General features: G+C 39.0%; 1 protein-coding gene across 1 annotated transcript in view; it reads left to right on the forward strand.

The window, feature by feature from the left end:
* Positions 1-17,042, forward strand: part of UNC13A (unc-13 homolog A) — a 5,702,976-nt gene that overhangs the window by 5,200,069 nt on the left and 485,865 nt on the right. Inside the window, exon 38 of the mRNA XM_044054109.1 lies at positions 16,399-16,455. Within this exon, the coding sequence (XP_043910044.1) occupies positions 16,399-16,455 (57 nt within the window). The remainder of the gene's footprint in view (positions 1-16,398; positions 16,456-17,042) is intronic.

Below are 17,042 nucleotides of genomic sequence, written 5' to 3' on the forward strand. Positions count from 1 at the left end.
AATGGAAATCAAACCACAAGTAGATAAAAATCAAGCAGCAACTGAATGTGCAAAAAAACAAAAGAAAGAATATAAGGTAAAGGATCAAATGAGAAGGCAAGACATTTGGAAAATGCATAAATATAGTTGCAAGTATAGAAAACTCCTGGAACAACCTCATGTTGATCAGGATCGAATGCAGGAATGGTTAAGGAGAGGCAAATTCAAACCAAAAGATGAAAGGTTAGTATTGGTGGCCCAAGATAGTGGACTACATGCACATTGGTTTACAAAGTCCATTGAACATGTGGGAGAAACAGACAAATATAGGTTTTGTAAAACAGAATTGGAAACAGTTGCACACCTTGTTGCTGGTTGTGACATACTAATGGCAGAAGGACTGTATACTGAAAGGCATAATTATGGGACAAGATTGTTGTACTGGGGATTGTGCAAACATTATAATATTGAAGTAGCTGAAAAACACTGGAAACATAAGTCACAAAACACCACAGAAAATGATGAAGTCTACAACAGTTCAAAAGATAACCAGAGAAAACCAGATATAATGGTCCATGAAAAGAAGACAAAAGTAGCATTGATTATTGAAATCACTACACCCAGTGACTACAGTGTCTTCCATACAGAGAGACACAAAGCCTTAAAATATCAGGATTTGCATGCAGATACCCAGACTGTTCCAATAGTAGTAGGAGCAACATGTCTTATGATAAAGAATCTACAGTCATATTTAGATATGTTACCGATACATGTAAATCTGTACGAATTACAGAAGGAGTCATTACTGGGCACACTGCGGGCGCTGCGAAGAGCATTTCTGGCTGACATTAAAGACTGAAACAATACTAATTTCATGAACTTTAATCATACTTTGACTTAGGAATGGGGTCCATTCCCGTTATGGTATTAAAAACCCAAAAGATTTGGAGAAATTAAGAAAGGGTATTTCATGTACCAGATATTAAGTGTCATTTGCTGTAGAGAAGTTACACTAAAACTAATGACAGCAGACATCCTGTGTAGATGTGAATATGTTATTGAATTGAATGGAATAATATTGACAAATGGCACAAACAGTTGTATTGTACAAGACAGAATATGAGATGAATATGGCTGCTGACCAGATAGAAAGTATTAAATCTAATGGAAACAATTTCCATCAGAACAGCTACAGTGATTTAACTCTCTGAAATTCTGTATGGAGCTTCTACTTTAACAAAAAAGAAACTGGCACCCTTTTACATATGGACACAGATATAACCTGTATCAGGGCCAGGAAGCACCAAGGTAGCAGAATAAAGAAAGGATAGAGTTAAGCCAAGACTATGCTTTGCCTAGCCCAAATGCACTGATAAGATGCTGGACTTTTGTCAAAAGATGTAGACCTCCCTGGATACCTTACCTGCTAACATGCATATAGCTAGAATTCTTTCTGAAACAGATCCTTCTACTCTTCCTAAATCCATTGATTTAGGCTCTCTGATTAGGAATAATTCAGTCCTGTCAAAAACTCAGGAAGAGAAAATATTTAGGGCTAGATGGGATTCCAACAAAACAGTGCAAATGTGCCGCATCAAAACAAATAGTTCTAAGCATCCCTTTTTGTATGAAATTGCCAAAAATATTAGCATCTTCTAATGGAGCAGACAGTGCCTATTGCATTCCAAAGTCAATGCAAAAAGTACTTTTTACTCTGCTAAACAGTGACTTATTTCTGACAGAAAATAGGATTTATAGACCTCTCTCCCCAAATTTCGTCACTGGCAAATTTTTGCCCAACAATATTGTCAGTCAGTCAGTCAGTCAAATAAATAAATACTTGGTGGCAGTAATATGTTAAAGGGTTTATTCTTCCCTCTCTGGTATGTTTTCTTCTAATGAAACTGGGTAAACACAGAATGCTTGCCTTGATAAACATAAAGTAGCATGCATGCATTACAGCAAAACAGCAAAAAAAGGGAAAAAAATGTAGTTAAACCAGTAGTTAGCACAGCTAAAGCATTCAAGTCCATAAGTAACATTGCTGAGGTGTTCAAGCCTACATAGCGGGGCTTGCTTTCTCGATATCTTTCACAAATACATTGTTATAGCCTTTATACCTTGGTATAAATTGCATAGGGACCCCAGGAAATAAGTATTAATTGATGGATTGAGTTCTATCAACTTTTCTTTTGAGGCAGTTCTAAGGAAAGGAAAGGTCTCTTCTTTGCCTCTATTTTTCTTAAGAATATCGTAAATATCTTATTAGGCTCCTAAATGCTATAAGGAGCAGAACAAATTTTCCTAACGCAGCATGTTTTCAAAGTTATACATCTGTAAATTACCACTATGATCTAGCTTTAGAACTTCATGAAGAAATCATTAAGAATTTCCCAGGAGTTGTCTTTTGAATTTTTAGTCTTGGTCTTAATTTCATATGAAAATCTAATATAAGTATAAAATATATATTTCTCTGAAGTAAAAGCCAATACCAAAGGGCTGTGGCTGACTAAGATAGTTGCACCTAGGAGCAGTCATTGAGTCCCTAAAGGACTTAGCCATCCTGCAAGAAGGTTTCTTCCAAATAAATAACTGGTGTGAAAATCATGGACTGAAACAAAATGCTAAAACATGCATTATTATATCCTTTGGGACATCTACCCTGAGAAACTAACACATTGACAGTATGCCTCAAAGAGTTAACCTAGTTGTTTGGGATTGGAAACTTATGTGGAGTGACTTAACTTTCAACCAACATGTGTCCCTTGTCAAAAGAAATTCCTCCTGTATTGCACAACTTATAAACAAAGGGATTGTGTGTCGATCTATTCTAGGGGTGTCATTGTTCCTCTTTACACAGCCCTCATTAGGCCAGTCATTAAGTAGAATGTCCCCTTTGGCATTTATCCATCTAGGCATATGCAGAATATTGACAGAGGTACCTTACTAAAAGGGTAAAATGACTAAGGAGTATGTCCTACATGGACCAACTCAAAGCCCTGTCTCTACACTCTGCATCACACAGACTGTTAAGAGGTGGCCTGTGTCTGGCACACAAGGCATCCTTTGACCCAATATTGATGAATTTACTGCAAATCAGCACATCATGTGTCATCAGAAATACTGGGTCTAAGAAGGATCTAATCCTCTTCTGCAACAACAACAGTACGGTTTAGAAGTACAGATTTATATCGCAGAAGATACTACTGCTGTGAAACAGATTCCCCATCCATGTAAAACAAAGCTCATTCCTGTCCATATTCAAGTGTAACTTGGAAATACAGATGGGAAACAGAAAATTTACCCCAGGGCTGCCCCCTGTACTACTACTGGGCAGAGGCAGCTCCTAATGTCATCCAAGAAGGGTAAATACCAGTGTGGGAGACAGATTTCCCATAAAGAAAGCCACAATAAGTGTCTTTTTTCTCTAGGAGTTTCTCATGACCATATGTCTTGTTCTATTTGTCAGGCATTCATTCTGAAAACCCTTCATAGTAGACTTTTTCCCCTTCTTTGTATCTTGAGAACCAGTGTCTTAAGCTTCTCGCTAAGGATACAATGGAAGGAATCTCCTGGCCTTGACGGTCAGCTGTTAGAGAAGAAAAAGGCGAAAAGAGTACAGTTGGAATCTTCTGCTGTCCAGCCTCTGCCAGGTGTTTCTCCCAAGGTCATTAGAATGTTGGAGGCTCAACCGGCTGTGTTGTCGTATTTCTCTGCCGCAACCATGTTAGAGGCCAGTGAGGGTCCAGCTGGCAGGACATCCGAAGAGGCTTTGCAGGCGTCTGTCTCGGATGTTCAGGGGGGAACCACGGTTGATTTTTCAGAGGGGCCTAGAAGAGTTCCGTAGTTTTTAGTTGGGGAAGAAGCTCCTACTACAGTTCTTGACTGCTGTCCCGGGTCTAAGCCTTCTCAGTTTTTTTGGAGGGGACATTTACTTAAAAAAGAACCAAAAACTTAAACATGTTTTTTTCTACTCCTAGGGATCCACAGAGTGAGTGGCAGGCCTTCACTCACGTGCTTTTTACTGCTTTAATGTCCTTAAAGCCTCCTCAAGGGGGTTTGGTTCCTGCTCCTCCTTGGTCCTCTACTTCCCTTAAAAGGCCAAGAGAACAGGATTCTTCTGAGGATGAGTCAGATTTGGGTAATGAATCCCAGACTTATTCTACTCAAATTCCTTCTCCTTTAGACTATGGGTCAGAGGAGGAGGAATCTATTAGTCCAGATGCTCCTTTTGAGGAAATTTCCTTTGGGGGCACACGTTAGGATGATTTTTTTTTTTTTAATTTTTTTTTATTTTTAAGTGGGATTATGATCAGGTCTCTGATATCCATAAGAGGTACTATGAGTTGCTGCAGTTGGAATTCCTTAAACCTGTGGCTGTTCCTCCTGTTATGGCTGCTTTGCTGAATGCTTTTCTAATGCCTCTCATGCGCTTGATTCTCTGACCCCTGCTCCCAAGAAGCCCGACAGGTTTTATAGGATGCCTGAGGATTGTTTCTTCCTATATAACTGCCCTGCTGCTGACCCATCTGTCATGTCTGTAGCCTCAGATAAGACATCTCAATTGCTTCCTTCACCCAGGTTATTGCCTTCTGACAAGGATAGCAGAACTATGGAAAGGTTGTGTACAAATGTTTGCACTTCTGCTACCCTAGCTTTTAGGGCTATTAATTATCACACTCACATGTCTATGTATGTGTTGGGTCTTCTTTCTCATGCCTGTCAACTTATTTCTGATTTTCCAGACTCCTTGCTATGGACTTCCTTTCAAGTCATTCATCATTCTATTAAATGTAGTCATGATGCAGCAAAAGCCTCTCCTAGGACTGCTGTTTTTAGTTCAGTGATGGGGAGGTATTCTTGGCTTAGGCTTCAACATCTACCTGATGATATTAAAACTAAGTTGATGGATGCTCTATTGGATTCCAAACTTTTGTTTGGGGAAGCTGCTGCTGGTTTGTTTAAGTCCCTTCAGGATAGAGGTAAGGTGTCCCCCCCAGAGACCCTTTTCCAAAATCTTCATTTTGCTGTTTCCCGTAGTCAGAGCCTGGGATTCACTGTAAATTTCAAAAAGTCATCTCTGAATCCTTCTCAGAATCATGTTTTTCTGGGTTGCAGGATTCAGACTGTGCCAATGCTTGCATCCCTGCCCCCTTCAAAGGTCTTAACTCTCATTTCTTTCTTTTGCACTCTTCTTCCTCTGGCTTCCATTACTGCCATGGAGTTTCTGGGAGCTTTGGTTTCATGGCATCCACCATTCCATTGCTCCCTCTGGCCAAACTTCACATGAGAAGGTTTCAAGGTTTCAGTGGTTTCTGAAGTCAGTGTGGCTCCAACATGCACATCCTCTAGACTTTGAAGTTCCTCTTCTTCCTTGTCTCAGATCGGAACATCACTGGTGGATTCAGCAGTTGTCTTTGAATCCGGTATCCCTTTTCATCTTCCTCTTCCCATTCAGGAATTGATAACAGATGCTTCAGACATGGGATGGGGGTGAAATTTGACTCCCTAAAAATACAGGGGGTATGGTCGCCTCATCAGCAGAAGGAACACATCACTGTCAAAGAGATGAGAGCTTTTCTGGCTCTTCAGCCTTTCATCTTCTTTTCTCTCCAGGGCCACTCAAGGTTTTCACAGACAATACCACTGTGACATGGTATATCAACAAATAGGGAGGAATGAGATCTTATCTTCTCTGCCAGTTGGTACTTCTGGTATTTGATCTTGTTGTTAAGTATCAAGTGCCTCTTCAGGCAGTCTATATCCCTTCTGGTCAGAACACTGTGGCAGATATGCTGAGCAGGTCTTTAACTCAATCCCATGAATGGATGCTTCACAAGGATGTGTTTCTGGACAGTATCCACCAGTGGGGTACTCCTCAAGTAGATCCTTTTGCCTGCCTTCTGAACAGACAGCTTCCTCTCTTTTGTGCCAAAGTCCCAGGTCCTCTGGTGTGGAAGGTGGATGCCCTCTCATTTTCTTGGAAGAGGATGTTTCTTTATGCATTCCCTCCCTTTCCTCTCATTCTGAAAGTCCTGTTCAAGATTCAACTGGATGCTCCCAAAATCTTGTTGGTGACTCCCTTTTGGCCGCAACTGCACTGGTTCCCTCTACTTCTGCATCTAGCCAGGGGCAATCATAACAAGTTACCTTACAGGGTGGATCTAATCACACAACACCAGGGATCTCTCATCCAACCCCACCTGCCCATGCTTCAACTGAGACTATGGGCGATAGGATTTTGATTCCTCACAGGCACCTTTTTTCTGAGGACGTTCTGCAATTCCTGCAGGAGGCCAGGAAACTTACTACTAGGAAATCCTACTTATCTAAATGGAAGAGTTTTTCTATTTGGTATCTCCTTCATAACCTGGGCCAACTTACTGTGGATCTTCATTTGGTTCTCTCTCATTTGTGTTAGTTGCTCAATGCTGGTTTGGCCTATTCTTCTGTTAAGGCCCACTTATCATCTACCTCTACTTGTCTGCCTTTATCTATTCCTTTGGCTTCTAGATTTGTGCTTAAACAATTTCGTAAAGGCGTCCTTAATATTAGACCTCCCAGGACGCCTGTTTCTCCTCCCTGTGATTAATTTTGTTTTGAAGAAGTTGACTCAGGCTCCTTTTGAGCCTGCTTACTACATTGTTCCTGTAAGACTCTTCTTTTGTTAGCTCTTACTTCTGCCAAATGGGCGTCTGATTTGCAGGCCATTATGGCTTGCCATCCTTTCTGGTCTTTCATGAGGACAGGGTGTCCTTGCACACTAACTCTTCTTTTATGGCTAAGTTGGTTAATGAGGTATCACTGAATCAGTCTATTAATCTGCTTACTTTTTTACCCTGTCAATCTGACAGTGAGATGGTGCTGCATACTTTGGACGTGCATAGGCAACTCAGGGTTTATTTGGTTAAGACTAAGGCTATTAAAAAATCTGATCAGTTATGTGTTTCTTTTCATCCTAAATTTTCAGGATTTGCTGTATCCAAGCGAACTATTTCTTCTTGAATTTCTAAGGCTATTTCATTTTGTTACACTTTTATTTATTTTATTTATTTCACATTTGTTAACCGGGTTAGTTCAACTGAGTTTGCAAACAAACCGATTTTCAGTGGAGACCCGAGGGGAAAACCCCAGCAAACATAAGATAAAGTGACAATATACAAATATTAAATAACAATCACAATACAAAATAATTGTAAAAAAGGAAAGGTCATTAACTAATTGCATTGCATTGATAGTAAGCAATCCATTTTCAGTGGAGACCCAAGGGGAAAGAGCCCCAGCAAACATAAGCAAAGATAAACATACAGAACAAAAAAATATTAAAAATAACAATACAAATACGAAATTAATTAAAAAGAAAAAAATATGAACATTAAGGGTTGCATTGATAGCATTGATCTAAATTTACTACATATAAGAGTAAAAACAAAAAGATAGTCATTGTTCAAAAGAAGTAAAATGTACAGTTAGGAGATGCAACAGGTTATACAGTAGGACAGACTAAAGACTACATGTGGTCAAAGCAAAGGCATAATTTCAAGTTTAGTAGGTGGTATTTAAGCTTCTTTTTAAAACAGGGAAAGGAAAGGTTGGATCTAATATGGAGAGGGAGTTTGTGCCAATTTAGTGAGACAGAGTATTTGTAAAGAAGTTTGCCAGTATTCCTTTTGGGTTTATAAACTGAGAGAAGCTGCTGATCAGCAGTCTGGAGAGGCTGGGGGGGGGGTAGACAGTAACATGGGAGGTGAGAGCAGGGCAGGCAAGAGGGGTTGTTGAGTATGGAAAAGGTAGTCTGGAATTGCAATTGTAAGAGAAGTTGCGGAAATTCCAGCCACTAAAGTTTGTTTAGTGAGAGGCAGTGATGCGACGAGAGTGGTTGGTTTAGTATAAGTCTGGCAATTTTGTTGTATGTTTGTTCCAGTTTCTGAAGGTAGTTGGGATATTGGTAAGGATGAGGGAGCATATAGAAGACTAGGTAAGAGAAATGCCTGTGCAAGAGTGCGTTTAGTGGCAATAGTGAGGAATTTTTTTATTCTTATAAAGTAGTCCAAGTTTTGGTGTTTTTTTTTTGCTGGCCTATTGTATGTGCAAGTCAAATAGCAAGTAAAATTAAAGTGTAGTAAGTAAAATTAAATGTTGAAAGGTGCGGTCCAAGTATGGAGCCTTGGGGTACTCCTGTTTGAACAGCAAGGAAGGGTGAGAAAGCCTGTTGCCGTCTAACAGCTTGTTTTGTGGCAGTAAGGTAGGATTAGAACCAGCCAAGAGTAGAAGGAGAGAGGTTTTGGTCTGAGAGTTTGTTAAGAAGGATGGGATGAGACACAGTATCAAAGGCTTTAGAGAGATCAAGGAATAGACAGAAGATGAGGAGTTTGTTGTCCCTAGCTTCTGCGACCATTTGAGTAAAGGATAGTAAGGCAGTTGAGGTACTGTGTTTAAGATGGAAACTATGTTGCGAGGGGGTGAGGAGATTTTTGTGAATGAGACAGGACAGTAGTTGAGTATGTATGTATATAGAAAGATCTTAGAGAGCAGTGAGAGAATAGTGATTGGTCTATAGTTAGAGGGTTCAACAGAGTTGCCACCTTTGTGCAGAGGAGTACTATAGAAGGATTTCCATATTTCCGGTACGGTAGATTCCTGAATGGAGTGGGTGATTAAGATAGATATAGGGTATGCAATAGAGTCAGCAGCAATTTTTAGAAATTGAGAGAGGAGTTTATCAGTGGACAGAGAGCATGGTTTTAGTTTAAGAAGCAGAGATTTGATATATTTAATAGAAACAGGTCGCAAGATAAAAGGCTGAGAGACAGAGGAGCCTAGATGTTTAGGGGGAGGTGAGGGTGGCACAGAAGAGTTGGGATGAGCAGAGTTACCAGAGGGTAGGAGTTTAAAGATGCTGTCTATGAAGTGTTGAGTAAGTCTGCAGTTTCAGAGGGAGAGTGATAGGAGAAAGGGTTAGGGATGGTAGAAGAAACAGTTTGGAGCAGGGAGTTGATAGTACTCTAGAATTGTAGGGGTCATTTGGGTAAGATCTTTAAAATTTAGTGAAATACTGTCATTTATCCAAAATAATAAGTTTTTTACACACTTTCTGAGATGCTTATAACCTTGGAGAAATGTGGGAGTTTTAGTGGTTTGCCATTTTTTCCATAAAGTATCTCTTTCATGTATCAAAGCATGAGTAGCTTGGGAGAGCCAGGGTGCAAAATTAGATTTGATTCTGATTTTGTGAGTTGGGGCAAGAGAGTTTAGGACATCAAGGAAAATGTGGTTGAATTAGTAACAGCATCATTGAGGAGGACAGTTTTTAGGAAAGACCAGTTGATGGCAGAGAGTCTATAGTTAAAGGTTTCAGGGGGAAAGTTAGTCAGTTTCCTACAATCTCTGTAGAGATGGGGCTTAGAGAGGTGAGGAGAGTGCCTTAAGATAGAGGTGGGAGAATGGTCACTAATAGAGTCAGGGAAGGTAGAAGGGTTACAATAGTTGTTTAGAGAGTTGGTCAAGATTCAGTCAATTGTGGAACCAGTAGCATTTTTACTGTAGTGTGTAGGGGTAGTGATCACTTGTGAGAATCCATACAGGTTTATGAAATGTTGGGGTGAGTCACCAATAAGGGAGTTCCAATCTATATTAACATCTCCAAGAATGATGGTTTCATAGGGGATGGAGGGGTTTATCCAGGAGAGTATATGCTCAAGGATAGGGATGTTTTTCCTGGGGGGATATAGATAGAGGCAATAGAAAGCTTCCTATAGCTATTGATGTGGCAGTCTAGGAGCAGTAGTTCAGCAGGGGAGAAACTAGGCAGGGTAATGTCTATAGGTGTTAGTGTCAGTGAAACAGAGTACAAGATAGGTCACCCAAAAAGGTGGTGGGGTGGCTATCAGACCTATATATGTTTTATTGAGGTGGGAGAAATTCAGAAAAATTGATATGAGGTTTTAGCCAGGTTTCCGATAGGGCCAGGATGTGAGGTTTGTGTTTGGCCAACCATGCGTGAAGTTCGGACATTTTGTTATTTAGGCTTTGGACGTTCATTGCAGAGATAGAGAGATGTTTGGGGCTGGAGATATTTGAAGATGTTTTTGGGGGGATAGCAGATGAAGGTGAAGTGGGAGTGGAGAGAGAGGAGGGACCAAGATTGGGATGGATGTCACCAGAAACCAGAAGAGCAAAGACAAGATGGAAAAGGTGAGGGTGGTCAGTAAGGGGAATGGGGTACTTGAGTTTGGGCTTAGGAGTAAGAGCCGGGTAGGCCACGAGTTTAAATTTAAGACATTGAAAGGGTGAGGGACAGAAAAGAGAAGGGGCTATAGTCAGTGGAGCTTGGTTATATGTTGGAAGAGGTCTGGGAAAGGGAAAGGTGGGGGAAGAGGGGAAGATATGGAGCTCAGTGTGGTAGGACATGCTTAGGGCTATTGAGATTAGAAGTGGGAGAAATAGCAGTAAGGATAGCATTGTGTGATGGAAGAAGGAGGGGAAGAGTTATAGGGAAAAATATGAAGAAATATATTAGGGAAAGGTGGTGGCTAGAAATAAGCGGTGTGAGGGAAGGAACAGTATCGATGGGTGGAAATAGTGAGTATGTGAGGAGATAGTAGGTGTGCTAGGGAGTGAAAGAGTTAAGTGTGAGAGAGAAAAACCACAGTCGAGGCAGCCCAAGGTGGGTGGGGAAAAGGGGAAGATTGGTGACAAGGTGGGAAGAGTGATAGGGTGAGAGCACAAGTTACAGTGGTGGGAGGGGGCTGTGGGATTGACTAGACAATGAGGTGAAAGTATAAATTTGAGGATACTTGGTGTGGGTGGGATTCAGGGGTGGGAGGAGAGTGGAGCGGGCAGAACCACACCACACCACACCACAGGTAAGTTTAATGTAAGGGCCTAAAACTTGCACTCAGCAGTTTAAGGGTCTATATTACATGATCGAATGATTAGGTGATTGAACACCTAGACATCAACCATGTAATATCGAAAGCAAAAAACACTGAATGGCCAATTTAATGCAGGAAAAGATTTCCCTTGGTCGTTCTCTGGATTTTGCTGTTATTTCCACTGTGGAGACATCTTGGAGTTGGTATATTTAGTTGGGGGGTGTGGGGGGGCACAGCCCCCCATGTCAGGGAGTGTGGGGGGTGTAGCCCCCACTTAGTTTGGCTGTAAAGTTATTTATTTGTTTTTTTTTTTTTGTGGCCGATGGTAACATTTCCTGGCGGTGTTTGCTATTTTGCAATTCAATATTACGTGGTCAGTGTTTAGGTGTTCAATCACCTAATCATTCGATCACGTAATATAGACCCACAGTTAATGTTACTTACTTTTTTCATGGCAAGAGCCTTCCTTCTTCAGTTAAGGCACATTTTACTAGAGCTGTGGCTTCTTTGGCTGCTTTTTCCAAGGGCTTAGATACTAATTCTGTTCTTGAAGCAGCTACCTGGACTTCTGTGCATACCTTTCCCAAGTGTTACAAGATGAATGGTATCTTTAGAGCTAGGGCTGGTTTTGCTAGTGCTGTTCTTCATGATTTATTAGGGGGCTCTTCTGCACCTTCCCCCTCCCAAGTTTCCTCTTGAGCTTTGGCATATCTATGTTTCTTAAGAGGGCATACCCAGTTGACTTGCTTAATGAACTTATAGATGAGGTCACAGAGAAAAGAAGAATAGGTCATTTTAAGCCCATAGTTGGAGTTTATATTCCAAACAACGACTCGTTAAACACAGAAATCAGAGGGCCAGGCGAGCAACAGACCCCTTTCCTTAAATCTTTGGTTGTCACATACAGTTCTGATTTTCATAGTCTCAAGTCGATTTTTTATAAAAATTAAGCTAAGAAAAAACAGTCTCTTGCACCAAAGTCCTCTGTACGTAGCAGATCCACGAATATCCAAAAACAAGCAAACAGAGGACAACCACGTCAATAAAAGTACCAAAAAACTTTATTTCCACAGATGAGCGCTTTCAGGCCATATGCCCTTCATCAGATAACACACAGTATAAAACCTCACATATTTAAAATAAATATCAGCCTATCACATTTCAATAAAAAGCCCTCCTTTTCTTTGGGATGGGTTTTAAAGGTATATACCCATTAATACCAGGAGACCTATCTGCTCCTAATCGCACTATCCACCTGGTTTCAGCACATTCAGTTTAATTTACCAAATTGCCCCCCCCTGGTGTTTGGAATCACAACCTGTATCACCATAAATAGAAATGAATGTGTAGGGTTATCCTTCACATGTAATGCCAAAGCATTACGCTCATTACCAAGTCTAATATCTGATAAATGTTTGTAAATTCTGGTCTTAAACATATTATTGGTTTTCCCTACATAGTAAGTTTCACATCCTTGACATACAGCTATATATACCAAATTCTTAGTTTTACAGTCAGCATATCCTTCAAAAACATATTGTTTATTTGTCCTGGGATGTACAAATATTTGAGATTGCAATATGAAGTGACAAGCCTTACATTGATAACATGGGAAGGTACCTTTACTATTAATCTTAATATTTCTCTTATTACTGGGTTCCTTACATAATATATCTTTTAGATTCTTATTCCTCCTAAAAATAAATTTCGGAGCATTCCCTATTTGTGTCTTAAGCTCTGGGTCAGTGTATAATATTTGCCAGTGTTGTTTAATGATATCACAAATTTTGCCCACGTCACTGCTATAAGTGAGGACCATTTTGATGCCCTCACTATCATTTCCCTTGGTAAATATTTTGTTTTTATTTTTCTTTACCCCTTCATGCATCCTTCTATTCATTTCCAGGATATGCAGTGATGATAACAAATTTAATGAGGAAGTGGAATGCTTCCAACGGAATCTAATAGGTAGAAGGTATAAATCTGATAGGACTAGCTCCCTAATAGATCATAGTAAAATGAAGAGGAAGAATACAGCTAAACCATGGATGAATAGAAGGATGCATGAAGGGGTAAAGAAAAATAAAAACAAAATATTTACCAAGGAAAATGATAGTGAGAACATCAAAATGGTCCTCACTTATAGCAGTGACGTGGGCAAAATTTGTGATATCATTAAACGACACTGGCAAATATTATACACTGACCCAGAGCTTAAGACACAAATAGGGAATGCTCCGAAATTTATTTTTAGGAGGAATAAGAATCTAAAAGATATATTATGTAAGGAACCCAGTAATAAGAGAAATATTAAGATTAATAGTAAAGGTACCTTCCCATGTTATCAGTGTAAGGCTTGTCACTTCATATTGCAATCTCAAATATTTGTACATACCAGGACAAATAAACAATATGTTTTTGAAGGATATGCTGATTGTAAAACTAAGAATTTGGTATATATAGCTGTATGTCAAGGATGTGAAACTTACTATGCAGGGAAAACCAATAATATGTTTAAGACCAGAATTTACAAACATTTATCAGATATTAGACTTGGTAATGAGCGTAATGCTTTGGCATTACATATGAAGGATAACCCTACACATTCATTTCTATTTATGGTGATACAGGTTGTGATTCCAAACACCGGGGGGGGCAATTTGGTAAATGAAACTGAATGCGCTGAAACCAGGTGGATAGTGCAATTAGGAGCAGATAGGTCTCCTGGTATTAATGGGTATATACCTTTAAAACCCATCCTAAAGAAAAGGAGGGCTTTTTATTGAAATGTGATAGGTTGATATTTATTTTAAATATGTGAGGTTTTATACTGTGTGTTATCTGATGAAGGGCATATGGCCTGAAAGCGCTCATCTGTGGAAATAAAGTTTTTTGGTACTTTTATCGACGTGGTTGTCCTCTGTTTGCTTGTTTTTATAAAAATTGGGATATTCTAATGGAACACACAGATATCAGATCTTATTTAGGTGACAAACCAGTAATAACATATAAGAAAGGTAGGAATTTAAAGGATCTCCTTAGGAACAGGCATGTTTACAATACAACAGGCCGCCTGGGTACCTACAAGTGTGGGTCTTGCAATTGGTGTCACAAGGTCAAAATGGGTGTTACATTTACCATACACAATATGGATTTTAGTATTAAGGGGAGATACAATTGTTCCTCTAAGGCAGTTGTCTATGTGGCCACATGTGACCATCGTCCTGTGTTCTACATAGGCAAAACGGAAAGAAAACTTTCTACTAGAATCAATGAACATGATTATGCCATAAGAATGAACAACTTAAATAATGCTTTAGCTAGGCATATTCATGACAGTATTAACCACAATTTTAGGTTCACAGCTATAGACCACGTGAAAATTAGTGACAAAAAACCTTGGGGGCTGTTGCTAGAATTAAAGGAACTTAGGTGGCAGATTTTATTACATGCAGATAAATGGCCTGGCATCAATGACAGGACTTCCATCACTCCTGCCTTAAAATTAAACGCCCTTGAAAGGAACAAAATAGCATAAAGGAAAATGTCTTGATGGATGCATTAGCAATTTCTTAACAATTTCTCAACAATTTTTCTTAAAGTACAAACAGCTGAATTTCAGTTGAATGTTTTTTAGAACTGTTTATTTTTGATTTTAATTTAAAAGTATGTTTTCAACATGTTGCACTTTTAACATACATTCAAGAGCAGAAATAGAGACTTAAGGGTCAATCATTTTCTTTTTCCCTGTTAACAATTAGCTAGCAGTTTTTCCTTGTGCCCAATTGGAATGATTTGATCAGTATTTAAATGCTCATTTGATGTTTTACCTTTATCTGATGAAGTTTACACTGTTTAAATGAAAGCACTTACAATCTGTGTTCTACTTATTTTTATTTACATTAAAAAGCCTTGCGTTTGGTGCTTTTTGGAACTCTATCTGCCAGTTTGTTTATTTCCTTCGTACAGTCTTAACATAACTGTAGATATCCTTGCCTTCACTACTGCAGTAATAGCTCCCTCCCCCATCACCCTAATCTTTTGCCTTCCTGGATGTACAGGTTTACCTCCTGGGTTTCTTGGACTGTGTTCCTACTGGGGCATTCAGTTCTGATTATGGTAGGCCTAAACTTCACCTTTATGCCCTACGCTACACAAGGAATGTTTGGGTGACATATTCAGCATACCTTTTAAAAGCAAAGAGTAGTCTTTGTTAGACTGACCAGACATTTGGACTTTCACAGCAGGGAATCCCATCTGTTAAGAATACTGCAGCAGTGAAGGCAAGGACATCTACCATTATGGTAAGATTTTACACAACTACTTTCACAGCTTTCCATTTTCTTTGTGTTCCTGTAAATGTGGATTTGGTATATATACATTTATGGGTGTGGGGGACAAACCCAACGTATGGGGGGGGGGGTCAGGAGAAAATACTTACATTTAATTTTTTATTGGGTTACATTTCTTACTAGTTGTGCTGGGCAAATTAGTCCCTCACTGAGTTGTAACTCAAGTAGTCACTGTCATCTTTTTTTTTTTCATAGTATTTTTCCTATTGCAATTTATGGGAAAATAGATCTGACTTGGTTTGCTTACTTTTGTGAAGATGATGTCATCAAATTATAGCTATATTTTAATACTTCCATTTTGCAAAATATATTTGTTTTTATTCCTTCCCCTTTTTAAGGTTCAGGTTTAGAAAGCATGGATGGACAGACAGACCTCAGTAGATCTAGATTTCACTCAACCTGTCCATTTAAAGTTTACTTTGCAATCCTTGGATCACTTTTAATATCTGGTACTGTACACTCTGCAACAGTCTGACATCCTTCATGTAATAATATGAAATATGAACAGGTGTGATGCTTTCAGGCTATGCATTTCTGATTAAATCCATATACTACCTGGCCTTAAGCCTTCTGTCAATATCATTTATAAGTTCATAGGTTGTTACTAGACTATCAACCCAAGAGCCATTTTAAGCCTAGCCAGACTTATCCCAAATTTATCAAAATATAGCTGATGTGTCAGTAACCCAAGGAATTTTATGGTTATGATATAGGCGTGTAGGCTTCTACATATCATGCGTTCATAAGCTGTCACTGCCTATTAGGGACAAAGGTGCCAAAGCAGGGGTAAATTTGCAATTTCCCATCCACTGGTCCATGTTACATTTGAATAAGATTAGGGAAGCTTTTCTTCACATGGATGGTAAGCCTCTTCCAGACAAGGGCTAATCTTTGAGAAACGTACCTGTAATGCTTTTCCAGATCCCTGACCAGGGGATCTACTTTTAGATATGTATTATCAATGTAGTAATTTCCAAAAGTGGCCATCATTCTAAAGGGTATGTTATACATTTTTGTCATATTGAGTTATAGTCCATTTGAAGCATTGTTTTGAAAAATGCATTCATCTGATTTCATGTATTAGCTTTAGAGTATTCTAGTAGATAAAGTAAACTCATAAACTACACTCCAGGTGTTGCAGATTCAATTGAATGAATCCATTTTTTATTAATTTTATTCATTTTGCATTACAGGGGACTCAGCTCATTTTCAATGCTGCCAAAGAATTGGGACAGCTGTCTAAGTTAAAGGTAAGAGTTTTTTTGCTTTAAATTTTCAAAAAAAACCCCCCAATATATATATATATATATATATATATATATATATATATATATATATATATATGTGTTCATACATTCTACAAAGTTAGTGTTACTACCACGCAATATGCTAGTCAAATGTTGCATCTGGATACAACATATAACATATAGTAACTAAACCAAATAAACCATCACTCATAAACACTAACTTTGTACATACTTCTCATTACAAACTTTACTTCATGCACCATGTGGCTTTTTGTTTGTATTGATCATACAAACTAAAGTGTTACAAGTAATTTTAAGTTTATTTTGTAGCCTACTCCCAGATTGCATTTTACTATGATTGCCATTGGAGTGATATACTACAATAGAATGACGCACTTCCCTGCCATTTACTCCTGGGCAGGAAATATTTTCAAACTGTTAAATAGTGGTTTGAGAAAGTATTCTTCCATATAATTTTTGCAGTATTTCTTACATAAAGGAAAGTACAAAAGCTCAAGAGGAATCCTGTGAGGAGGAAGGCACTGAAGAGCCCTCTAAAAACCCATGTAGGATAGCCCTGGCAAAGCCAG

The sequence above is a fragment of the Protopterus annectens genome, chromosome 13.part0 (genome assembly GCF_019279795.1).
Source record: "Protopterus annectens isolate FY-2018-M chromosome 13.part0, PAN1.0, whole genome shotgun sequence".
Classification (NCBI taxonomy): domain Eukaryota; kingdom Metazoa; phylum Chordata; order Ceratodontiformes; family Protopteridae; genus Protopterus; species Protopterus annectens.